The 26,213-nt window shown below is 40.9% G+C and overlaps 3 protein-coding genes across 4 annotated transcripts; all 3 read right to left on the bottom strand.

Moving 5' to 3' along the window:
- Positions 1 to 537: 537 nt before the first annotated feature.
- LOC146609122 (C-type lectin domain family 12 member B-like) lies at positions 538 to 6,660 on the bottom strand. 2 transcript variants are annotated; one of them, XM_085346109.1, is made up of 7 exons: positions 6,504 to 6,660; positions 6,000 to 6,116; positions 4,409 to 4,519; positions 4,224 to 4,328; positions 3,828 to 3,967; positions 1,387 to 1,493; positions 538 to 658 (listed from the first exon to the last, which is right to left on the bottom strand). In XM_085346109.1, the coding sequence occupies exons 1-7, from the start codon at positions 6,658 to 6,660 to the stop codon at positions 538 to 540; spliced, it is 858 nt and encodes a 285-aa protein (XP_085202235.1). The 2 variants fall into 2 exon arrangements, with proteins under 2 accessions (XP_085202235.1, XP_085202236.1); XM_085346110.1 differs by having other exon boundaries at positions 4,224 to 4,307; positions 4,451 to 4,519.
- An 11,643-nt stretch (positions 6,661 to 18,303) lies between these two features.
- LOC146609121 (C-type lectin domain family 17, member A-like) lies at positions 18,304 to 20,155 on the bottom strand (the record flags this gene model as incomplete). Its single annotated transcript, XM_085346951.1, has 5 exons — positions 18,304 to 18,424; positions 19,153 to 19,265; positions 19,520 to 19,659; positions 19,915 to 19,977; positions 20,062 to 20,155. Coding segments are annotated over 5 exons (531 nt in total), but the record flags the coding sequence as incomplete, so codon positions are not given.
- A 341-nt stretch (positions 20,156 to 20,496) lies between these two features.
- LOC146609120 (uncharacterized) lies at positions 20,497 to 22,713 on the bottom strand. The gene is made up of 3 exons (XM_085346112.1): positions 22,389 to 22,713; positions 21,421 to 21,531; positions 20,497 to 20,816 (listed from the first exon to the last, which is right to left on the bottom strand). Exons 1-3 carry the CDS (start codon positions 22,543 to 22,545, stop codon positions 20,719 to 20,721), a joined length of 366 nt encoding a protein of 121 aa, XP_085202238.1. The 5' UTR covers positions 22,546 to 22,713; the 3' UTR covers positions 20,497 to 20,718.
- Positions 22,714 to 26,213: the final 3,500 nt, after the last annotated feature.

Below are 26,213 nucleotides of genomic sequence, written 5' to 3'. Positions count from 1 at the left end.
TAAAGCCTTATGTGAAATATTTGTTTTTCAAATCAAAATACAACTTCCATATAAAATGCAAAACTAAATATATATGACTCACATAACACAATTAACATTTAATGTCTTTCTGTCACTTTCACATACACAGAGGTTTAAAAATGTCCTTCTGATGTTCCAGCTGATCAGAACCTTTAAAATTCTTATTAATCAAACATATTTTTTGCTGAACTTTTACAAACAAGACATTTACTGTAGTTTTAGGACCAACAGGCTGATGAATAAACCAAGTAAAGCAAAGTAAAGACAAGCTGCACTTTGACTTTTATTAGAACAATTTGCTGGAACTACAGAGTAATGAAGTACTTCAAGGTTTTGTGTGGATGACTTCCAACCTTACTGTACAGCACAGAGCACAGAGGGACAATATATGTAATCAATATATGATGCAGAATGAACAAGTAAAGACTGTAAGCTGAGTCTGAGGCTCATGCAGGACATTTCATAGTGAGGTGTCTTTGGTTGGATTATTCAAACATTTACATCAAAGCACCAAACTCATTTCTCACAGATGAAGGTCGTTGAATGAGAATAATATGACCGTGTCCATTTCCCATCATCGTCACAGCAGACTCCATAGTAACCATAACTGGGATTCTCATGTCCTGCTGCCCAGAACCTGTCAGAGAGATCAAATCTGATAAGAAACTGGACTAAACTCATAACTATTGTCACATTCATATAAATATGCGTCTCTTTTGGAATATTTCCAATATTTGCTGTATTTCTTTCCCAGGTTTCTCGCCCACTTTCCCTCCTTTAGACTTTTCTCTGAGAATCATCATGCACACTAAAACAGCTTTCAAGCTTTGATGAATATGAAATCTTCCTGCTGTAAAAATGGAGAATAAAAAGAAGTCAGAGCTGACTTTCTGCTGTTTGAAACTGTTTTGTCAGCTGTTTACAGACATCACTTTGAAATGTGTGTCTATCAGGTCATATTTACTGAAGCTTCTTCCTTCATATGTTCTGAAGTTTTACAAACACCAAAGAAGAAGAGACAGGAATTCTCTGAAACACTTTTTGTTCTGTGAGAAAAGAAACATTACAGCACAAAAACATGAAGACAAATTGAACAAAGTGAAATGTGTCGGTCGCTGCTTTGAACATGTTTCAATCCTGATTCCTTCAAACTGACTTGTTGTAACTGAACGTCATCACAGACTGCAGATGAAGAGAGTTCAAGCACAGCTGTTCATTCAAAGGAGGATTTCTGCTTTTCTTTACATTCAGTTTGTGGGGCTGTTGGAAAATAGCTCAGCTCATGTATTGCTGATCTATCTTCCAAAACATCAGTGTTTCACCTCTAAATAATAACTCTGGAATAGAAACAAACTAATGTCTCACCTTTCTGTCAGCGCTGATCCGTCCACCCATTCCCATTTATATCCTCCTGATGTCCATTTAGCTTCCAGACCAATCCAAGAGTATCCTGCAAATTTACTGACAAATTCCTGTTTGAGAAGAGACACAAATATTGTCTCCAGTCATAATTCAGCACTTCTGTTGTAGTGACATCATCTTGTGAACATGTCTGAAGGAAGAATAACTGTGATGAAACTTTTCTTCCATTGTGCAGAAATCAGAAAGAGCCAAAGAATCAATGAATATCAGCTCCTCCTGTAGCTCAGTCAGTGTTGCAGTGGAATCAGTGTTAACAAATCATTTGATTCAGTTGGATTGAATCAGAAAAATAATCTGGATTATGAGGATTTCTCTCATTTTATAACATTTCTGTTATTTCAATGTTTTGTGTCGACTTGGTTTCTAAGGATCATCTGAACTGGTTCCCATTTAATCCTGGTTCTTTAACTGCTTTGAATTCCTCTCCTTCATAATTCAATGTGAATCTCCAGTTTGCTGTATTGTAATCGATCCACCTCCCAAATCCTGCAATCATTTCCTGAATGGATTCTCTAATCTTCTCTCATCGGTTATTGTTCATAAAGTCATTTTAGTAGATGAGTCTAATTTACTTATTGATGATCCCTCTAACAACACTGCCACACAATTGATGAACACTGCAGCATCATTTCATGTAGTGCATCATGTTGTCGGCCCCACACATAACGCTGACCTTCCACATGTCTGACCTACTATCCAATCACAGATGTATCATCTTTGACAGGCTTACAGTCAGTGTTGTCTTCCCAGAGACAAACTGCTGTCACTCCCATGTCTTCTAATGACTGTGGACATTTTTCGATTTCTTCACTGGCAACATCAACAGTATCAGGTCAGAGTTCAAGTCTGTACCTCTTCAACCGCCCCAAGTCTCTCCTCCAGTTCTGTTGTTGGAGTTCAAACTCCTTCCTGCTGCCATCTCCCCCTGACTTCTCTCTATTAGAAACCAGTCCCTTTCATTTCAGCTGACTTTCAAACAGCCAGAGTCTTTGTGAGTGGGATCAACCCTCCTTACATCCCACTGTTTTAAATCAAGTTGCTCGTCAGCTCCTTCAGATCTTTGATCAATTCCAACCTGGTTCCAGACAAACCACAGCACTGAAACAGCTTTCATGAAAGTTACTAACCAGATTCTTCTGCGCTGGGATAAAGACTCCATTTGAGTCCTGCTTGACTTCTCTGCAGCCTTCATACTGTTGATGGTGCTCCTCTTATTAACACACTACAAACTGGCATCACTGGTGCTGCTCTCACATGGTTTTCTTCATACTTATCAAACAGATACTTCATATTAATCAATGTGTGTCCTCATCTGAGTCCCACATGCCTCAGTCCTTGGACCAGTTCTGTTCTCTTTATAAATGCTGCCCCTGTGACATCTGCTTAATGGTTTTAATGGGATCTCCTAGCACTGCTGTGCAGATGACACACACACTAATGCTTTTCTGTCGAGCCTCTCCTGCCTCAGTGAATGCTTCTCTGTCATCACTTCATGGATTTAAACTTCCTTCATCTCAAACTGAAGTTGTGCTGTTTGGCTCAGTTTCTCTGAGGAGGTCAGTCAGTACATCGTCCCCCTCACCAGTAACATCCAATCACCTGTTAAAGATCATTTTGAACCAACAGCTGCATTTTGAGCCTCACATGTCAAAGGTCAGCCAGTCTTGTTTCCTTTAGCTCAGAAATATTGCAAAGATCAAATCTTTACTGTGATTCAATCATCTGGAACTTTGAGTTCATACTTTCTCCTGCCTGATTATTGTAATTCACTTTTCACCTGCATTTCTCAGTCCTCCATAGTTGGTCTGCAGTTAGTGCAGAACTCAGCAGCAAGGCTGCAAACAAAACCTGGCCTGCAGTCTCATATCTCACCTATTCTTGCTTCTCTTCACTGGCTTACAGTGAACTTCAGAATCCTCTTTTAAATCCTGTTATGAACATATAAAGCTGTGCATGAACAGGCCCCTGCTTATATAGCAGAGCTTCTTGGACCTTATCACTGCAGCCGGCCTCTCTGATCATCTAATCAGCGTCTCCCAACTGTCCCTCGCTCTGATTTGAACACCAGAGGCCATCGTGCTTTTGAGCTTGTTGCAGCCAAACTGTGGAACAGCCTTCCTCAGACTATCAGGTCAGCTGACTGTTAACGGCTGAAACTCATTTTTACAGGTTAGCTCTCCCTCAATCTTTTCCCCTTTATTTTCCTCCATAGTTTCTAACTGTTGTGTTTCTGATGGAATGAATGTGCTGCTTTGTTTATGTGTCTGTATGTTTGCACATGTATACTTATCATCAATGTGTGGCTTTAATTCACAGTATGAAGAACTTTGTAACTCACTGTCAGCTCCATCAAAGATCACACAGACATGAACAAACACACCCACCTGTTCCTTTTTGCTGGTTATCATCACCAGATCAGCTCCTTTATCCTGACAGGCTCTCCTGCTGTCAGACCAAGTTTTCCACTCAGTGTATTTAAAGTAAAACTTGCTTCCAAATCTCATCCATCGATCAGGACACTTCTCTTAAAGTCAAACACATGTTTTAAAGTCAGACTTTGTGTCCTGTTGTATCACATTAAATCTTTGGTCCCTGTCATTTTCCCTGTAAATGCTTCATTTAAACTCAGGTTTTCTCTCTTATTCATAATGAACTGAAACTTACATTTATACAGAGAAACTGTTACACAGCATCAAACATTTAGGATTCAAAACAAAGACACAATCAGGTTATCACTGTGTAACACTGATGTTTTCTATTAGTTATTCAAACTTTATTACCTTCTATCTTCTCCTTCAGCTTCTTCACTTCTTCCTGTAACTGACTGTGGTTTTTACTCAGTTCATCATAACGGCTCTGTAACTGAGTCCGGCTGGTTTTTGTGCCTTTAGAGAAAAAAAGATTCAAATTAAGTTAAAATGTTCTACAAATATATCTGTGATATAAGAACTTGGTGTTTGCTTACCTTGAAGTTCATCCTGGAGCTCAGTGTGATTCTTTTTGGTGTCATTGTAAACGTGGTTCAGTTTGTCACATTTAGCATGAAGTCTTTTGTTTTCACTCTTGTTCAAAGCATCTGAAATATTTTAGTGAAACCAAAATAAAATAAAATAAAATGAGTGAAACGTTGAACAGAAATAATCTTCTTCCTCTGCTTTGTCAAATATCAATAAGAGTCAGAAACTTGCAGCCATTGCTCTTTAACATGTCCTGTGGGTGGAGGTGTTAGAACTACAGGAAATCTGATGAGCTAAATACGTATCAACTGTGAACAAAAACCACTGACAAGATTCAGAATAATTGTGCTTCAGTGTGGAGGAAGAAGGTGAAGAGTCAAACAGCATTTCTACACCTGTAGTCAGAGATGTTATCTATATGCTTTGAAAGAATAGATTCTGACTCATGTGACATGTGCCTGTTCTCACTGAAAATATGTCTTTTTACATTCAGTCAAAGCTGCTCTGAGGCTTCAACACTTCCTCTTTCTGCTTATTTATAATTAATAAATGTTTCTTCCTGCAGCTTCCAGGAACTTCCTGCTTTCAGACGTCCTTTTGCAGGCGTCTCTGTTCTCACATCATAGATTTGTGATGTTTCTGCTGATCCAGCATTAAGTCTGTCACAGCTCCACCAGGAGCTAAAGGTCAGCTGAAGATCATCAACTGATTTAAAACATAGAATCAAACCACCTTAAAATCCAAACATCAGCAGCTGCTGGAAGTTTTCTCTGTGTTGTTGTTTTTGTTATTGTGGAGTCTTTACCTGATAATATAAAGAACCTCGAGGCAACTGTTGTTGTGATTTGATGTAATAAAAAAAGATTCATTGATATATCCCAGCAGATGAATGGAGCTAACATTAGCTTGTTAGCTACCTGCTTAATACACCAAGTGAACTAACTAGTCGCACAATGACAGACGGCCACTGTCTAACATAGTGTGGCTGCACCTGCATCAGTCTGCAGCAGATGCTGCTGCCTGTCTGCTTTGTTGAGATAATCACAGAATCACCGTGTTGAGTGAAGAGTTTGAAGGAACAACAAGAACATTCACTCCACAACACACACAAGATATGAGCCAGGAATCATGCACACAGACACACACCTGCTAATCAGTGCTAAGTAACAGACTCATGAAATACTAGAAGCTCAGTCAGCAAAACCAACGTGTTGGTCAGGCTGTACCACACAGCAGCTCATATTATTGATCAGAGAATTCCATTTAAAATGCCACCGTGCAGTTTTTATGAAGAGGAAACTATCCTTAGAGACCAAAACTCATTTGGTCCTGAAGGGAAACATGTTTTTACTGCAGCAAAGGTGCTCATTTTAACATGGGAGTCTATGGGGACTGACTCGCTTTCAGCATCAGCCTCCAGTGGTCATTAAAGGAACTGCAGTGTTTGCTGCTTCTGTGTTGGCTTCATGTACTTCCTGTATTTGCTGTGGCAGAAGGACACGTTCTGGTTGTGAAGCTGCATGTTTGTTGGCTGCTGGGATTCAGTATCAGTCATACATTCATTTGCAGGAGAAGTTCAGAGGTTGTATCTTATCTTACAGCATATGGACAGGATGATGATCCCAGCTAACATCAGGAGGCACAGCACTCTTAGACCCAGTGTAGCACATCTGAAAGAGCCCTTCAGGACTGAAGGAGGATTCTGAGTCTGTGGTCCTGTTAGAAAGCAGTGTGGATGTTGGTTTGTGCTTATTTCCTGTCACTCTGTGATTAACACATAGTGGTCACTACAGGCTGTCTTGTATTTGTGTCAGTGTTGATGGTCTACTTACACCTAAACCACTACATTGGACACTGATGCGTCACTCCATACCAAACACTTAATTTCAAATGTATGTTGTCCACCTAAGTGGACATGTAAAAAACTCTTTGAAAAGTAATTCATGCATGAAAGGCTTAATAGACCTGCGGTTGTGGTTGTATCAGCTTAGCCAAAAACAAAAGAAATATAACATCTGCGCTGTGACTAAAGTGTGTAAATAAATTTCCCGTTCACAGAGCTCTACAAACTCTACAGTACATTTGTTTTTATAATTGACTTACCTCCTTCCTCCGATTGAAAATGATCATAACTATCTCTGATCTCATCTGCACTCTCGTAGATATCCACCTCCCTCTGCTCCCACTCTGCTCCGTCCTCCTTTCTGCTGTATCTCACCTTCTTTGATAGATCTGGTTCAGCATAAATATCTGAGGACATGTTGAGAGGACTGAGACGCTGAGCAGGAGTTTAAGCTGTACTCTAACAGTTCTGCAGTACTGACCCTGGTAGATATCAAGCTGTTCTGTACTGATGCTGCTCTCAGTGTTTCTTGTCCAGCCTTCTGTCTGCTTTCAGACAGGAAGAAGCTTTGAGGAAGTGGCAGCATGCAAAGAACCACAGACCCAAACTGTCATTTAATTAATGTGAATAAAAACCTCCAGTGTGGTGGAACACACAAATAGAACATTTCATTGTATTTATATGTGCAAAGCCACTCAGAAAAGTGTAAAAACATTTTGCATGAAACAAAAATAATTTCATTTTTCTTTGTTTAACTAAAGGTGAGCTCATGGTGAAACAAACCACAACCACATTCACACCTCATGCTCACAGTGTGCACAAAGCAGGAAATGTCTCTTTGTCAGCAACACCTTTTTCTTTTGCCTGATAGAAAAACATGTTAAGTTTTAACACTTGCTCTTGACGAAGGAGGTCGCACTTTTCTCCTCCCCTCCTCCTCCTCTCCCTTAGCTTCCCTGCTTAGCCTCTTATGTCCTTCTCTAGTCTCGTGTTTTTTGTATTACTTTCCCTGGAACATTCTCTCACAGTCTGTTCTCTAAAACGTAAAAGAGGAATTATGGATTTGATCAACTGGTCCCTGAATGCAATTGACACCCTTTTCTCAACGAGAAGTCTGGGCTCGGGTGAGCCTGAGTGCTGAAGATATCTACCTATTCGGAACCATGATAACAGGGTCCTTGCTGATCGGAGCTGGCTTGGCCCTGACTTATCGAAGAATTAAAAAAGCGGAACCGGCTGTTCAAACCCCCACAAGGCTGCCCGCTGGGATTGAAACGATGGGACGAGGCCTGAGTTTCTCAAAATGGGCTCATTGAGTGCAGCACGGATAAGATCTTGGAGAAGCTTACGGCTGCCGTGAATACTCAGAATAAGACCTCTGAGCACAAACTGGATCACATCTTGGAGGGGCTCGCTCGGAATAACACCGAAAGAAGAAGAAGAAGTGAAAACCTGAACAGAATCTTAATAAAATGCTCCTCCTCATCCTCACTTCATCCCTCATCTCCTGAGCTGAAGTCAGGAGTCTAACACATGAAACGTGCATAGACATACTTATTTTTTCTTGATATTGTAACAATTACTTATTGTCAGCAGATTAGACATGCAACCCGCTCATCGCAAAGGAACAAGAGAAGGACAGCAAACATAACAACAGCATGGTATAAGCTATTATTATACCAGCAGATGTTAGGCTCAAGTGTTCTAAAAATCACACTTACACTTTGGTAAATAGTTTGATTTCATTCTCACATAATAGGAGGCTTTATTCACTCAACGTTAAAGCCCAACAAAGTTACTGCCACTTCAAAGAAAGCTTGATTAACAATAGTGAAGAGCAGCTAACAAAGGCTAAAAGCAGCTAACAGAGGCTAACCACAGCTAAGAACAGCAAACAGAGGCTAACCACGACTAACCGCAGCTAACAGAGGCTAACCACAGCTAAGAACAGCAAACAGAGGCTAACCACGGCTAACAGCAGCTAACAAAGGCCAACCAAAGCTAACAGCAGCTAACGGAGGCTAACCATGGTTAACAGTGGCAAAAACACAGCACTATACACTAAAGTAAAGTAAATATACACTAGTATATGTGTCTATTTGCTCCCCTTACCTCAGTCTCAAAGTATATATATATTTATTCTTATTATTATTCTTATTCTTCCTAGATTTATTGTTTTCTCTTGCACTGTATGGAACTGGAGCCTCGTTGTCTCGTCTCTCTTTAAACTGAACTTTATATAGCAGAGATATTAAAGTTTACTTTGACTTCAACTACCAACTGTCATGGTTTGCTGTGTGGCAGGCAGGAGAAGGACCCAAGATGCAGACTCACAGACACGGGGATAAACTCAAAAAACACAGCTTTATTGCTGGCCACGAGAAGTAATACAAAATAACCTAAAACTGGGAAAACTAAAGCATGAGCTGTACAAGGAACCGAACCACGGGGAGAATTACACACAACATGAGGGAGAACGCGACGCCGAACAGAGGGAGACTCAGACAGAAATACACAGAGGGTAAACGAGGAAAGTGGGCACACACGGGGAACACAGGTGACACTGATAATCATAACGAGACAGGGCGGGGTGAACTGAACATGACATGTACAGGCACAGAGGTTCAGACAGGAGGAGAGAGAGCACGGGGAAAACACAGACATAACGGGCTGGGGAAACATGAAACAACCACAAAGGGAGACGAGGGCTCATAAATACATAGAGGGCACACAGGGGGGAGAGAGAGCACGGGGAGAACTTAGACATAAAGGGCAGGGGAAACATGGAATAAAACATAAGGAGAGACGAGGGCTCACAGATACACAGAGGGGCACACAGGGGGTAAAAGCCATGAAGGGAAAACACTTAGGGAACAACACAACAGGGCAACTCAGAAAACATGGCCTAAATAAGGAACGAAATACAAAAATACAAGGAACTAAGAATACTGGGCCCACATGGCCCAGGACCATGACACCAACATTTCAACCTATCTTCAAACCTCAGTATGGCTGAGCTTCCCTGACTCCTTTCACAAAGTTTTATGACACTTTCCAGAGTAAATAAAGATTGATGTTTATCACTCATTGACAGCTGAGGAAAACAGTGGAGTGTCAGCCTTCCAAAGATAGGAAAAACTGTGGGCAGATCCGGTCCAACCACTGGTAGAAGCATGCAGGCTGCCTGCCACTGTTATGGGGTCCAATCTAAATGTTATGTTTTTGTCTCACTATAACATGTTTGTCATATAGCAGCCACTTCAGCTATAACTATGCACTTGAACTGGGTGGGTAAAAAAAAGATCCCAATGCAAATATGCTAAAAGCAGAAATGGTAAAATATCTTGTTACCTTCAGTTTCCTGTCACGTTTGTTAATATAATCAAAGAACTATGAGTGGTCTGAAGCAACCATCGAACATTTACTCAACAACAGAGAGCCATGCTGTCAAAAGCCTGTAAGAAAAACATGTCATGGTTTGGGTCATTGTGACCCAGTGTTTTTGAGTTCTTGTGTTTTGGTGTCATTTTTGTATTATGGTTTATGTTTTAGGTTCATTAGCAGTCTTTATGTTTGCCCTTGTGTGTATTTATGGCTGCATCTCCCTCTGTGCTGCGTTGCGATCTCCCTCATACCCAGCTGTGTGTTCTGTTCATAGTCTAAGTCTCTGTCTTTAAGAGATTCCTGCAGTTTAACTAATTGGTGTGTGTTATCTGGCTTCATGGACAGATAGAATTGGGTGTCATCTGCATAGCAGTGAAACTGTATGCTATGTCTTCTCACGATCCTGCCTAAGGGTAGAGAATTCTAACAATTAGTATAACTTGGAGGTGTTGATTCATTGAAACTAATATAATCATCCTGCTGTAAACATGTTTCTGTAAGCCAGAGTAAGACAGTTTTGATGATCATTATTAATTCATGTACTCACAGAGATTTGGAAGAGAGACACCTAATGTTTAATAATCCACATTCTTCATTTGTTTTTTGTTGGTTTGGGTGCAGACACAGTCTCTAAGTACATGGGGTTTTGGAGCGATAACACAACATGGTAATAAAATTTCTCACAGCGTGTCGTGATTGCAGCCAGAATCAGCAGATACAGCACTCCCAGGTTCACTTCAAAACCTCTGAAACTGCTTCGTTTCCCAGCTGGAAGCTTCTTCTGAGTGTCAACACCTAAAGGGAAAAAACCCAACTTTTTTATATAATAATATTACTGATTTCTTTTTAATTGAGATTTTTAATACTGGTGCATGCCTTAATTAAATGGATCTGCCTTGTAGTAATAATGACATTTCCAACAAGTTGATCTTGTATATTTGAGAATTACAGGAAATCAGGTAAAATGTTCTACTGGAGGAAAACATGGTTGATATAATTTGGTGCAAAATCATATCTTTAGTTTATTCCCACATGTATTGATTCTTCAACAGTGTCTGACAAACCTCTTTTAAAGCAAAGGACAATATTAATAATGATAATTATGAATAATCTTCATAATTTGCTCACAGGAAGACTTATTTTGAGATGTTAGGTCCCAGCCAAGCAGGCATAGAGACCACTTAATGATGGCCAGTTTAACTCATTGGTGTGTGGCTTGATAGACAGATAAAGGTGGGTATCATCTGCACAGCAGTGGTAATGTCTGCTATGCCTTGTGATGATACTGCCTAACAGAAGCATGTATAATGTAAACAAAACTGGTCCTAACACTGAACCCTGTGGAACTCCATAATTCACTTTTGTGTATGAAGATTCTTCTTTAACATTTACCTTCAAAGTAAAAGTTGAACCTTTTGTACAAACTGGCTTTAGCAACTTTAACCCTGGAGGTAAATGTTCTCTGTTTCTAGTTTGCATCGCACTCGATGCAACACACTTGATCACTTCCACACAAACGTTGCAAGACCAATCTACCAGCAATAGTGTACGAAGGCCACCAATGGGTTACTAACTTGTGTCTAGGCCTGTGTCACTGAAGCCTAAAAAAAACCTAATATTATAATTGGCTCTGAAAAATGTACATCAACTTGTTTTCTGAGGTTATTTGTGCTCCACACAGTTTCTAGCAAGTTTGTTTTTAAACTTCTGTTGCACCACCGAAGAGCTCCTGCTGGATAAGCCATTAGAGTCATGCAGCACTTCCCTCCTTCATTGTAAACTTTTGAAATGTTTGTTGCTTCCTACTTACCAGCTTCTTGTATCCCAACATCAGGATGCTGCTCTCCATCGTCTATCATCTGCACCTCGCTGTACTCTCTCTGTCGTCCATCACTGTGGGTCCTTCTGCTGTATTTCACTCGAAAATCTGCTGCAGCTTGAATTTCTGCAGACATCTTGGTGGGTGAGAGTGTTTGACGAGGCTTCAGTGTCTGTCTGGTTTGTTTCTGAGTCGGGCAGCTTTTAATAGACATCAAACAGGAAGTAGCAGCAGACCAAACCACCAACAGAGGGGCCAACTTCATTTCTGCTTTGCATTGTGGTTAGCAAACTTTTTACTGAGAGTTTGTTTAAAATAAAAAAAGAAGCTAAAAAGTTATTTATAAATATAAGTCAGCAGCAATAATCTGCACATAATGCCTTTTTCATGAGTCTTCCTGGTTTCATGACTCTGTACACATCATAAGTACATAGAAGCACATGAGTGTCACAGGAAATATGAGGTCGGGCCCTGTGTCACTGGTGTGTTTCTCTCAGCACAGACTGGCCACCACAGCCTCTTCAGGTCACACACTTTATTTTCCAACACACACATGAAATGTTTCTGACTGAGCTGCTCTGCTGTTGAGCCCGACTGAGGGAAATGTGTTTTATAGGATTTAGTTCCAGCTTCTCCCAACCGGCCACAGTGAGCTTGTCCACTTACTGCGTGTGTCTTCAGGTCTTAGACACCACCAAAATAGAGATGCAGTCACTCTGTTTTTTAACTGAAGCTTGTCGTGTTCAAAATGTCAGAAGGAATTTCAGGAGAAAATATCTGTCTATTAAAAAGATTTCATTTGCTTTGGTATTTGAAATTCCAATTTTACAGCACTGGACTGTGATGTGATGCCAGAGTCAGCCTCACACCAAAGATGACCCTCAGAGCGGGCGGTACAGTTTTATACTACAAGAGGAACATGTATTATTATGACTATGTTCTTCCAGAAGCGGCGTGGCAGTCTGCTACAACTCCTCATTCACTCCACGTCTGCTGCTCCCTCGACCTCCTATCTGCTTCTTTTCCTGGAATCAGAGACACAAGGACACAAAAACACACCCTGCGTAGCCTTGGTTATCTAATGTTGTTATTTATTGTTCTTCTACTGATTCTAAGGTCTGGTTCAGGATACCTAGTTTGGACTCTCTGACCCAGTGTCACAGCTGGTGCAGCTATCGTGTGGTGGCGTGAATGGGGATCCAAGTTGCAGACAGTGGTGGAGATGCGAGTGAGGTTTATTTACAGTGCTCAGTAACAAAAGTGAGGGCAGAACTGAACAAAACCCTAAACTGGGGAGAACTAAAAATAACAAAACACAAAACTGTAACTCACAAGGTCACAATCAGGGAAACACATAAGGAGGTGAGCTGGGAACAAAGAGCAGGCTGTGGAGCAGAAAGCTGCAGAACAACAGAGTAACACAGACGAACCGATGAGGAACACAGGCAGGCACACACTATATATACAAACACAAGGTAATCAGGTAATGACACACAGGAGGGGAGCACAGCTGAACCTAATTCACAAGACGACAGGAAGACACAAGCTGACACAGTGATAACAGACTTACTTAGACTTAGTTCCTCCTACGCCGGGCGGCGCATCGGGCAGCTAGTGATCTCCATCGATGTCGGTCAGCAGCGACTGCTTCAGCTTCGTCCCAGGCAATGTCGACAGTTCTCAGATCGTCCATAAATGTTCGACGCCATGTGGTCTTTGGTCGGCCTTGCTTTCGCTTGCCAGTGCGTGGACGCCATGTCATGGCAATCTTAGCTGGGCGATGAGGGGGTAGGCGTAAAATATGTCCTGCAAAGCGGAAGCGCCTTTCTGCAACAACATCGGCTAATGGGCGGGTGCCTGCTCTTCGTAGGACCTCCTCATTTGTTATTCGGTCCCGGTAGGAAATTCTCAGGATTCGCCGCAAGCCACGTTGTTGAAGCACATTCAGGTGTTGAATAATTGCACTTGTTGAGCGCCAGGTTTCACTAGCGTAAAGTGCAGTAGGGAAGACGATAGAGTTCAGTAGTCTGATCTTGACCCTTACATTCAGGGAGGTCGAGTTCCAAATAGGTTGGAGACGTCGCAGGACTGGCGACTGGCGTCGACATCCCGATCAGAGACCCCGTCATTCGAGATGATGCTGCCAAGATATGTAAAATTCTCCACCTCTTCAGCACGTTGTTGGTTGATCATGACAGGAATGCGGGCACGTGCATAGCCAACTCGGAGTACCTTGGTTTTTTTGGCGCTGATTCTTAATCCAACTTTCGTTGCCTCCCTCTGCAGGGCCGCGGTCAACTTTTGGAGGTCTTCCTGAGTCGAGCCCAGCAGGGCGATGTCATCTGCGAAGTCCAAGTCAGTGAGATTACGCGCTTCGTTCCATGGGCACACCGATGCCAGCTTGGTCAACTGATCGTCGCATGATGAAGTCAATTACCAACAGCAAAAGACCAACGATGGGTCGAACACTTCCGCGATACTCTGAACCAACCTGAGCCACCCCAATGGTTCGAGGCCAAAGACCTGGCACCTTCCATGGATCTTCTTCCTGTCGATATCGGACAAATCAGCATCACTGAAGTCAAGACAGCGATCCGACTCCTCAAGAGTGGAAAGGCCGCAGGCCTGGACGAAATCCTCGCCGAAATGCTGAAGCATGGCGGACCCCATCTTGAAGCCGCCCTTACAAGACTCCTAAACGCCTGCTGGTCAACATCACAGTGATAACAGACACAGACCTTCAAAGTAAAACAGGAAATTCACAAAGACAAGCTCAGGGACACGAACAGAGCACAGGAGGGAGAACACTAAAGCACTAATCACATGAACCAAACCCTAAGAACTAATACAAAATAAGAATGAACACAACACATGAGATGACACCAAAATGAACACAAAACGCTGGGTCAACGACCAGGACCATGACACCCAGAGACTTACAGAAAACCATTTTCATGTGTATGTAAGCGTTGCTGCAAAGTCCCCGTGCACTCTGTGTCTCTAAGCTTTCGACCTTCGAAAGACAGAGTGCCAACTCATATGAGCACATTTGCATTGTGTATAATAAAATAATTCAAACAGCTGCCTTCAATTTTCAACCCTAATAAACTAACTCCAGATTTCCCTCAGTAATCCTGATTCATGTTGTCACAGTTCACCTGGTGAAGAGCACATTCCCAAAGGATTCTTTTTTCCCAGAGCATTTTAGCATGACACTCTTTGATTACCTCTCCATCACAGATATTTGTTTTTATCACAAAGCTGCTCTTGACAGTCCTGATAGATTTGAAACCATATTGGAAAAGATTTGTGAGAGCTGTTGTAAAAACTTTATCCCACCTTAATAGATCCATCACTAATGCACTGAACTCTTTAGTAAGAATTGGGAGCTCCCCCCCAAAACTGTGTCCTGTTTTCCAATCAGCTGTTTGTGTATAAAGTGCTGTCTCTTTGAGACATCTGTTATGTTCCCTGTATGTCCCTCTGTGAGCTCCAGCTCGCTCTTGTTCATTATATATCTGGATGTTAAAGACTTCTTTTTATTCTGAGTCCTGCGTTCGAGTCCTTCCCTCTCTTCCACACCTCGACCTGACAGTTATGTCTTAGACTGGAATCAAATAGAAGTGAAGCTGAAACATTTTGTGACTAAAAATAATATGAGACCATTTTTAGATGTTTAGGCCTCTAAATATAAATATAACTTCCATAGTTCAATGTGTTTAAATATGTGGATTTGCAAACTTTTTGTTTAATATTAATATTTTATATCATCATGAAATGTCACCACAGGGGGCAGCATAGAGCCAGAGAGTGTTAGTGTAGCTGTTCAGCCCTATAGTAAGAAACAAGAAGACTGATGAAGGAAAACACACAGGTTTGTATGAAGTCACACTATCTAACCAGCAGTAACCCACCTTTGATCAAACTGCTTTTATACAAATGATGTGAGGATGTAAAAGGAGCGTTTTGATTATTTATGAATGTATTGATTTAATATGACAATAATGGGGGTGGGGCCACCAGACCTGTCAACACTGGCTGAGTAACAAAAATATGAACACCAGACGAGAGTTAAACATTTTCATCATTTTCTTCCTGTGACTGAAAATCTCTTTGATTATCTCTGATATCGTCTGTACTGTCGTAGATGTGCATGTCCTCTTACACTCTGATGCCTCTTCCTTCACCTTTCTGCTCAGATAGCTGAGTCACAGCTGTGCTTTACTAACAATTACTGCTCTGTGTTCACTGTGCTTGGATAATTATTTTCTAGTTCCTGATTTTATTTTTTTTTGTCTCCTCAGTCTGTCATGTCCTCATGTCTGTTTATCCACAGTTAAAGTGTCAAGTTCACATATTGCCATCTGAGTCTCAGTGTGTTTTTGTTACTTCCTGTTTTACTTTGATAATCTCCCATTTTGTGTGCGTTATATTGGTGTTCATGTCTCATCAGTCAGATTCTGTTCAGCTGTGTTCCCCAGGTGTGTCCACTCTGCACTAATCTCCTCCTGAGTAAATATTGTCTGTCTCCCTCTGGTCTCTGTCATGTTGTCCCATCAAGCTGTGTTCCTGTGAATTTCATGGGTTCTGTGTCCTCCCAGTTGTTTCCCAGTTTCTTAGTTTCTAGTTTAATGTGTTGCCTGAGGTTTTGTTAGTGGTGCCAAGATGAAGCTTCATGAAGCACTGAAGCTTTCCATCCAACTGGCCACTTATGAGCCGACGCTTCATGACGTGTCACTTGCTCTACTGTGCCATCAAGTGGACAATAAATGTAAAACAGGCAAAGACATTATAATGACATGACTTTGGTGTGAAGCTTTGAATAGAACGAATAGAATAGAATAGAATAAATAGAATAGAAAGAATAGAATTAGTGAATAATGTTTGTGATGGCAGTACATAAATTCCAAATATAATCTTAATCTGTCTTTATGATCTTTATGATACAACATGTAATTTATTTTTATATCATAATAACCTTTTATTTTTATTTAATAAAATCTTTTCCACTGTGTTTTGCTTCAGTCAGTTTCTCTTTTTTTGAGATGATTTCACCTGATTTAGAAAAAACCCTTTCACAGCTCACAGATGAAGCAGGTGTAGCCGAAGAAGCAACAGCAAGTTTATACAAGTTGGGATGAACATTTTCAGTCCTGCCCAGTACTCGTGGGGATTCTTCAGTCTTCCACTGTTTGGTTCACTCAGGTATGTTTGGACCTGCACTGTTGTGTCTGTAATAAAATTTTGAGTCCTCGTCTGCAGGACTGTGGTGTCCAAACTAGGCCTGAAAAACCAAAACCCCTGCACCACTTTTATATTTCATGATTAAAATTAAAACAAAACACAACATGCAGAGAAACAGAATCAACTTTCTGGGTTTGTCCAAAGTTTATTTAACAAATTATACAGCATGTATTAATGTTATATTTTTATTTATTCATACATGATTTGAGTTTATGAACTCTACTACTCCCATAGTTATTTCTTCAGTGTTGTTTTTGGACAGAGACCATTGAAACAGTACAGAAAGTGGGGAGAGAGGGGCTGAGCTGCAGCACAGAGCCTGGGCTGAACACAAACCTGAGACTCTGCAGTACTTTTTACTGCTGCTAGTGTTTCTGTCCTGACAGATGTGATGATATCATCTGTGCTCTGTGATGTGCTGGTGCATGAAAATGTTTGCAGACTTTAGATTGGTCACTGAAAATATAAGACGTGCTGTGGTCGTTATTCTAAATGTGTTCAGAAATGTGGGAAACGATTGAAATACCCTGAAATATCTAAAGATTCAAAGTTCTAACATGGAAGTATTTGGGACAGCAGCTTCATCTAAAATGCAGCGTGGTCTTTCAGTCTGATCCCCCCATGTTTGTATGTCAATTTTTTCTGTTATTTGAGACGTCTGTTGATAAACTGATGGGGAGACTGTGCAAGTAAAGCCTTGTTTTGAGTACATTTTCCTCACCAGTTTCCACTTTAGGCGCTGAAAACACATATTAGACACCAGCTATTTATTTTGTGATTTATATAAATATATTTCATATAAACAGTCAACATGCAGTAAAAGAAATATCTAAATATGTATTTGTATGTATTATTTCCCATCCACGAGTCTGAAAATAATAATGCTGCTCTATGTTCACTGCATCTCAGCACCTGTTTGTATCACTTCTGCTGATGCTGCAGACCGCTGTGTCTATTTTATATTTGAATTGGCCTTTTATATTTTCTTCTACTGTTTCTATTTTGTCTTATTTCTGTTTAAGAAAGACATGGTACAGAGAGGGTGGAGCTGCCTGCAGCTGTCTGTGGTGCTGAAGCTTTCAAACATTTCATACCAACACTGACTACAACTGTGACCACAGGGGGGCAGCATAGAGCCAGAGAGTGTTAGTGTAGCTGTTCACCCCTATAGTAAGAAACAAGAAGACTGATGAAGGAAAAGCTTCTTCCACTAGTGTAACACACAGGTTTGTATGAAGTCACACTAACTAACCAGCAGTAACCCACATTTGATATTTTTTGCTGAACTTTTAGAAACAAGACATTTACTGTAGTTTTAGGACCAACAGGCTGATGAATAAACCAAGTAAAGCAAAGTAAAGACAAGCTGCACTTTGACTTTTATTAGAACAATTTGCTGGAACTACAGAGTAATGAAGTACTTCAAGGTTTTGTGTGGATGACTTCCAACCTTACTGTACAGCACAGAGCACAGAGGGACAATATATGTAATCAATATATGATGCAGAATGAACAAGTAAAGACTGTAAGCTGAGTCTGAGGCTCATGCAGGACATTTCATAGTGAGGTGTCTTTGGTTGGATTATTCAAACATTTACATCAAAGCACCAAACTCATTTCTCACAGATGAAGGTCGTTGAATGAGAATAATATAACCCTCTCCATCTCCCATAACCGTCACAGCAGGCTCCATAGTGATCATAACTGGGATTCTCATGTCCTTCTGCCCAGAACCTGTCAGAGAGATCAAATCTGATAAGAAACTGGACTAAACTCATAACTATTGTCACATTCATATAAATATGCGTCTCTTTTGGAATATTTCCAATATTTGCTGTATTTCTTTCCCAGGTTTCTCGCCCACTTTCCCTCCTTTAGACTTTTCTCTGAGAATCATCATGCACACTAAAACAGCTTTCAAGCTTTGATGAATATGAAATCTTCCTGCTGTAAAAATGGAGAATAAAAAGAAGTCAGAGCTGACTTTCTGCTGTTTGAAACTGTTTTGTCAGCTGTTTACAGACATCACTTTGAAATGTGTGTCTATCAGGTCATATTTACTGAAGCTTCTTCCTTCATATGTTCTGAAGTTTTACAAACACCAAAGAAGAAGAGACAGGAATTCTCTGAAACACTTTTTGTTCTGTGAGAAAAGAAACATTACAGCACAAAAACATGAAGACAAATTGAACAAAGTGAAATGTGTCGGTCGCTGCTTTGAACATGTTTCAATCCTGATTCCTTCAAACTGACTTGTTGTAACTGAACGTCATCACAGACTGCAGATGAAGAGAGTTCAAGCACAGCTGTTCATTCAAAGGAGGATTTCTGCTTTTCTTTACATTCAGTTTGTGGGGCTGTTGGAAAATAGCTCAGCTCATGTATTGCTGATCTATCTTCCAAAACATCAGTGTTTCACTTCTAAATAATAACTCTGGAATAGAAACAAACTAATGTCTCACGTTTCTGTCAGCGCTGATCCGTCCACCCATTCCCATTCATATCCTCCTGATGTCTGTCTGGGTCTCAGACCAATCCAAGAGCGTCCTCTCATGTTCGGTTCATTGACAAATTCCTGTTTGAGAAGAGACACAAATATTGTCTCCAGTCATAATTCAGCACTTCTGTTGTAGTGACATCATCTTGTGAACATGTCTGAAGGAAGAATAACTGTGATGAAACTTTTCTTCCACTGTGCAGAAATCAGAGCGAAATCCATCAGAGTGGAGACAGGAAGCAGGTCACAGACTGACAGCAGGTCACAGACACAAGTAACAGGTGACTGTCAACTCCATCAAAGATCACACAGACATGAACAAACACACCCACCTGTTCCTCTTTGCTGTTTATCATCACCAGATCAGCTCCTTTATCCTGACAGGCTCTCCTGCTCTCAGACCAAGTTTTCCACTCAGTGGATGGAAAGTAACAGCTGCTTCCAAATCTCGTCCATCCTTCTGGACACTTCTCTTAAAGTCAAACACATGTTTTAAAGTCAGACTTTGTGTCCTGTTGTATCACATTAATCTTTGGTTCCTGTCATTTTCCCTGTAAATGCTTCATTTAAACTCAGGTTTTCTCTCTTATTCATAATGAACTGAAACTTACATTTATACAGAGAAACTGTTACACAGCATCAAACATTTAGGATTCAAAACAAAGACACAATCAGGTTATCACTGTGTAACACTGATGTTTTCTATCAGTTATTCAAACTTTATTACCTTCTATCTTCTCCTTCAGCTTCTTCACTTCTTCCTGTAACTGACTGTTGAGTCGTTTTGTCTCTATAGAAAAAATCATGTTAAAAATGTAAATATAAATTTTATCTGACATTAGTATTTTCTTGTTAATTTTAAATACTTTCTTACCTTGATGTTCAGTCTGTAGCTCGTTGTAACTGTGGTTCAGTTTATTGTGTTTGAAGTGAAGTTTGTTGAATTCACTCTTGTTCAAAGCATCTGAAATATTTCAGTGAAAGCAAAATAAAATAAAATAAAATGAGTGAAACGTTGAACAGAAATAATCTTCTTCCTCTGCTTTGTCAAATATATCAATAAGAGTCAGAAACTTGCAGCCATTGCTCTTTAACATGTCCTGTGGGTGGAGGTGTTAGAACTACAGGAAATCTGATGAGCTAAATACGTATCAACTGTGAACAAAAACCACTGACAAGATTCAGAATAATTGTGCTTCAGTGTGGAGGAAGAAGGTGAAGAGTCAAACAGCATTTCTACACCTGTAGTCAGAGATGTTATCTTTAGGTTTTTGAAAGAACAGACAAGCTTCCGTGGGAATCAACACTTCCTCATATCAAAGGTGTTTCCATGTGATCAGGTACTTCCTGTGGAAGTACTGCTCTCACTGTGTGTTTCCTGTTTTACTCTGAAGGAGTTTGTAGGGCTGAGCTGCCCTTGACTGTGAACAGTTTCTCCTGTTTATGTTAGTTTGGGAGGTCAGCTGCTGTCATTTGGTTTGTTTCTTTTTTTTATCTTAACACAAGAAGCTGATTCAAAATGTAAAATCAGTTACCTTTCAAATCCGTCTCCAACTCTGACAGTTTTTAATAGTTTCTTACCTTCCATCTCGTCCTTCAGCTGCTCTTTTTCCAAACTCACCAAAATATCTGGTTAGAAATGCAACAAAACCGAAGATTTAAAATTTAAAATGATTTAAATAAAGTTTTTCATTTTCCAATGAGATGAATGGAGCTAACATTAGCTTGTTAGCTACCTGCTTAATACACCAAGTGAACTAACTAGTCGCACAATGACAGACGGCCACTGTCTAACATAGTGTGGCTGCACCTGCATCAGTCTGCAGCAGATGCTGCTGCCTGTCTGCTTTGTTGAGATAATCACAGAATCAGCGTGTTGAGTGAAGAGTTTGAAGGAACAACAAGAACATTCACTCCACAACACACACAAGATATGAGCCAGGAATCATGCACACAGACACACACCTGCTAATCAGTGCTAAGTAACAGACTCATGAAATACTAGAAGCTCAGTCAGCAAAACCAACGTGTTGGTCAGGCTGTACCACACAGCAGCTCATATTATTGATCAGAGAATTCCATTTAAAATGCCACCGTGCAGTTTTTATGAAGAGGAAACTATCCTTAGAGACCAAAACTCATTTGGTCCTGAATGGAAACATGTTTTTACTGCAGCAAAGGTGCTCATTTTAACATGGGAGTGTATCATGAGCATGATAATAAAACTCCTCACAGCGTGTTGTGATTCCAGCCAGAATCAGCAGATACAGAACCACCAGCTTCACTTCAACAGCTCTGAAACAGCTTCTTTTCACAGCTGGAAGCTTCTTCTGGGCTTTTATTTCTACGAAGGCAAAATGGAGAGAAAAGAATTTGTTAATTTAATTATTAAACATGTTTTAATCATAATTTGTTTCCCATTTTTCAAGCGTATTTTATTGGTTTATCGTCAGAAAGACTTTCCACCTGCAGCCGACCTGATGATGAGCTGAACAAGTTCATTCCAGCAGTTTTGATATTTACAGGAGACTTTGTCACATGTTTGTCTTCAGGTGACTTTTACATATGTGAGAACAGAGACTCTGATTGACAGAGAAACGCTTTGATGTGACTCAGAAACAGACGAATGTGTATCAGCGTGTTTCACACAAAGACCAGATCATGAGGACAATGTTGGTTATTATAACATGAATATTATGTCATTAAAACAATATCTCCATGATTTGCTGAAATGAAAACAGAGTTGTTATTCATTGGTCTGATTTCCTGTCAGCTAAAACTAGCTGTGACAAGTGTGCTTCGAGTAGTTTCTGTGGTTATACTCGCTCCACAGTGTCGAGCAACACTTCCTTGTTTCTTATATTTCTGCCTTCACCACTGATCTGTGAGATAACTCCTCCAACACTTTTCTGTCAGCTTGTTTCTACACTTACTAAAATAACACACTGATACTTTAAACTAGACACTTTTTATCATTTATTCTCTAAATAAACAGAAAACATTAAAAAATATAGAAACATATAAACCATGATAAGAGCAGAGACTGCACACCTTCACCAAAGCTTGAACTTTCCTCCACACCATGAATAAACTGAGTCTCTGGATCCAAAAGCTTTGATGGATCTGTATTAGTTTGATATTTTATTGAGAAGATGGAAACAGTCTCTCCTGATTCCTGATGCCTCAGTATTTGATACTTACCTCCGTCCTGTGTTGAAACATGGACCTGACGGTCTGTGCAGGAGTCCACATTCTCATGGAGGAGGACCAGTCCCTCCAGTCTCTCTCCTCTGTCCTCTCCTTTGCTGTATTTCACATTCATGCTCAACTCTGGATCCTCATCAATGATGGAAGACATTTTAAGATGCTCAGTTTTCAGCAGTATCAGTTTCCTGTGCAGCAGAGCCGTCACTCAGTCGCTGTGTTTCTCTGTTAACTGGAGCTTTTCTATGTGAAGCTGATTCTGATTCTGCAGTAAATCATAAGTAAATGTTGGTCCTCTGTATTCTGATGCTGCTGTCGCTTCGCTGTCTCTGTCTCTCTGTGAGCTGCTTTCAACAGGAGGTACAGACGTCATGACAGGAAAAGCTAAACCACATTTTGTTCATAGTTAGAATTAAAACTGATAACACAAAGTCCAGATAAACAGAATCAACTTTCTGGGTTTATTCAACAAATTAAACTAAATTTCCTTCAAAATAAAATGTTTGCATTTTATTTTATTTATTTATTCATTCATGGTTTGAGTTTATGAACTCTACTTTTTCACAGATATTTCTTTGTTGTTGTTTTTTGGACAGAGACCATTGAAACAGTAAAGAAAGTGGAGAGAGAGGGGCTGAGCTGCAGCACAGAGCCTGGGCTGAACATGAACCTGAGCCTCTGCAGTACTTTTTACTGCTGCTAGTTTTTCTGTCCTGACAGATGTGATGATCTGATCTGTGACTAAATAAGAACACAGACGTGTTTATATGACAGCCGAGTCACATGATGGAACAAATTTATAGGACAAAATGATAAAAGTGCATCTGAACGGTTTCTGAAAATATTTTTCTTATCTGATATGAAACTCACGAATACGTTGTGCAACATGTAATGTGCCACGCATCCTCGTGTCCTCATTTGACATCATCATCATGTTACAGCCGAGATAAAATGGGGGGGGGGGGGGGGGGGGAAGAGAGAGAGAGAGAGAGAGAGAGAGATTGACAGCGAGTCTTGAGATGTGAGAGACTTGTCATGTTTAGTGTGTTTGGAGTGTGTAGATAGCAGTGTCAGGAAAGTTCCTATGAAAAAGTAATTAATTATAGTAACTAGTTACTTCTTCAAAAAGTAACTGAGTTACTAGATTCTAAAAGTAATTAATTACTTGAAAAGTAACTTTTGTGTTACTTTAAAAAAATGTTTAACACTCTGGGGTCCAGGGTATAATCCATTTTTAACGACTTTTGATGTTTCCTCCACATTTCACCTTTAAAAACTATTTACTTGCCTTGTTTGGTCTCATTCTCTTCAGCACAACCTCACGTGTCTGAATTTACAGTCATGTTTTCATTTTGACAAACTGTATTAACACAACTGATCAAAATCAGACAAAAAACTGTAACAACCACAAACATGTTTAATGATCATATTTCATAACTTTAAATGCAAATATAAACTGTCAATTTTAAAATCCTATGCACAAGTTTTGCAAACAACAAAGTTATTTGCATCCATTTAATTTTACCTTGATTTTTTAAATAACCATTTCAAACTATTTACAGAACAATCAGCTGTTCTTCAACAAGATGTCACACAAATTATTTGTGCCAAATATTTCTGTCCACTATAAAGGAAACATCACAGCCTGATACCTGCAGGTCTGACAGCAGCAGGTGTGACACTCCTGTTCCTACCTGGAGACAGCAGTCGCCTCATTGTTCTGACACACAACACAAAACTATCCACAACACTACACACTAACCACACACTCCAAACACACTAAACGTCACAAATCTCTCTCTCTCTCTCTGTCACTCCTAAAACATCTCCCTCTTCCTAAACAACCAAATGTCATGTTGCCATATCATTTTTTAATTGGTCGACATGGTGCATTTTTCCACCAACACAAAATGGGTGTTTTTGTTTTGTTTTTTTTTATTTTTTGCTCATAAGCAGAGAGGTCTCGCTGCGCTGTCCTTAGACAGCAAACGTGACGAAACTATTGAGGGAAAAACGCTGCGTATATATTGTTTATCATGACTCCGGTTTTACGTGGCACAATTTACAAACCTTGTTGCTTTGTCATCTTGAAGTGGTCATGTGATTGGCTTACCACGACTACTTTATTCTTCCTCAGTCAAACAGCAGCACTCGTGCCATTGTTTTGCCTCCTGAGCTCCAGGTGTTGTGCCAAAAACTGATCGTCTACCAGAAAGTGATTGCTGTCCGTGGGCAATCTGTAGCATCCAGATTACTTACAGCTACTCACGTGCAACTGATATAAGATGCAGTAAGCTGAACACAGCTTCAACCGTCTGTTTGTTGAAAAATAGTAACGCGAGTGCATTTTCTTGTTAGTAACCACAGCTGGACTGGCGGTGATTTTTTGTTTTTACGGCCGATGATTATTTATTTCATTTTTTTAGTAACGGTATAAACAATGAAAGGTGTTGGATTGGCCAGATGCTGGCCGATGTGTCAAAATAACTCAGTTGTTTGGTGGTGGCTGTGGCGGAGCTTCCACAGAGGCCAGCAGGTGGATGTTCATAAGGTTAGTTAGTAGAGTTGCCGTCCCGTACAAACGGAATCGTCCCACATTCAGAGAAAATATTACGCGGTAAATGACGTCAGTGCGCACACTGTGTCTGAGGAGGATGTGCGGAAGTGCTTCAGGAAGGTGAACGCACGCAAAGCTACTGGTCCGGACGGGATTCCCGGCCGCGTCCTCAAGTCATGCGCGGCTCAGCTGTCTGGAGTGTTCACGCACATCTTCAACCTTTCCCTCTCTCTGTCTGTAGTCCCAGCCTGCTTCAAAATGGCCACCGTCGTCCCTGTACCCAAATCCTCCACCATCTCCTCATTGAACGACTGGCGACCTGTAGCCCTGACCCCCATCGTAAGCAAATGCTTCGAGAAGCTGGTCAGGGACTTCATCTGCTCTGCACTACGCGACTCACTGGACCCTCTACAATTTGCATACCGCCACAACAGGTCCACCTCTCCCCCCCTCACCCTGCCCCTCCCCAATCAAGACTCAACGACCACCCCCACCCTCCCCAATCCAGACTCAACGACCACCACCACACCTCTCACCCCCCTTTCCTCCTCCCTGAAACTCAGAATACACACTCAGGATGTGAGCCGACTATTCCAGAAACAGAAGCCCAGGAAAGCCCCCGGACCAGACGTTGTCTCACCCTCCTGCCTCAAAACCTGTGCTGAACAGCTGGCTCCCATTTTTACTCGCATCTTCAACACATCCCTGGAGCTGTGTGAAGTTCCCTCCTGCTTCAAACGCTCCACCATCATCCCTGTTCCCAAGAAACCCACCATCACAGGACTGAATGACTACAGACCTGTCGCCTTGACGTCTGTGGTCATGAAATCCTTCGAACGACTAGCCCATCTGAAAGACATTACAGGCCACCAGCTGGACCCTCTGCAGTTTGCCTACTGGGCAAACAGGTCGGTGGATGATGCAGTGAACATGGGGCTGCATTACATCCTGCAACACCTTGACCGCCCGGGAACTTATGCCAGGGTCCTGTTTGTGGACTTTAGTTCGGCTTTTAACACCATTGTGCCTGAACTTCTTTCCTCCAAACTCTCCCAGGTCATCGTGTCACCAGCTACCTGTCTGTGGATCACCAGCTTCCTGACAGACAGAAAGCAACAAGTGAGGCTGGGGGAGATCACCTCTGAAACCCGGTCCCTCAAGGATGTGTCCTCTCACCACTACTGTTCTCCCTCTACACTAACGACTGCACCTCCAAGAACTCGGCTGTCAAACTCCTAAAGTTTGCAGATGACACCACTGTCATT

The sequence above is a fragment of the Diplotaxodon limnothrissa genome, linkage group LG22 (assembly GCF_057381915.1).
Source record: "Diplotaxodon limnothrissa isolate DT_005_m linkage group LG22, D_limnothrissa_male_GT1.1, whole genome shotgun sequence".
In the NCBI taxonomy this organism is placed as follows: Eukaryota; Metazoa; Chordata; class Actinopteri; order Cichliformes; family Cichlidae; genus Diplotaxodon; species Diplotaxodon limnothrissa.
The sequence above is the reverse complement of the archived record's forward strand: the minus strand, read 5'-3'. Positions and strand labels throughout refer to the sequence as shown.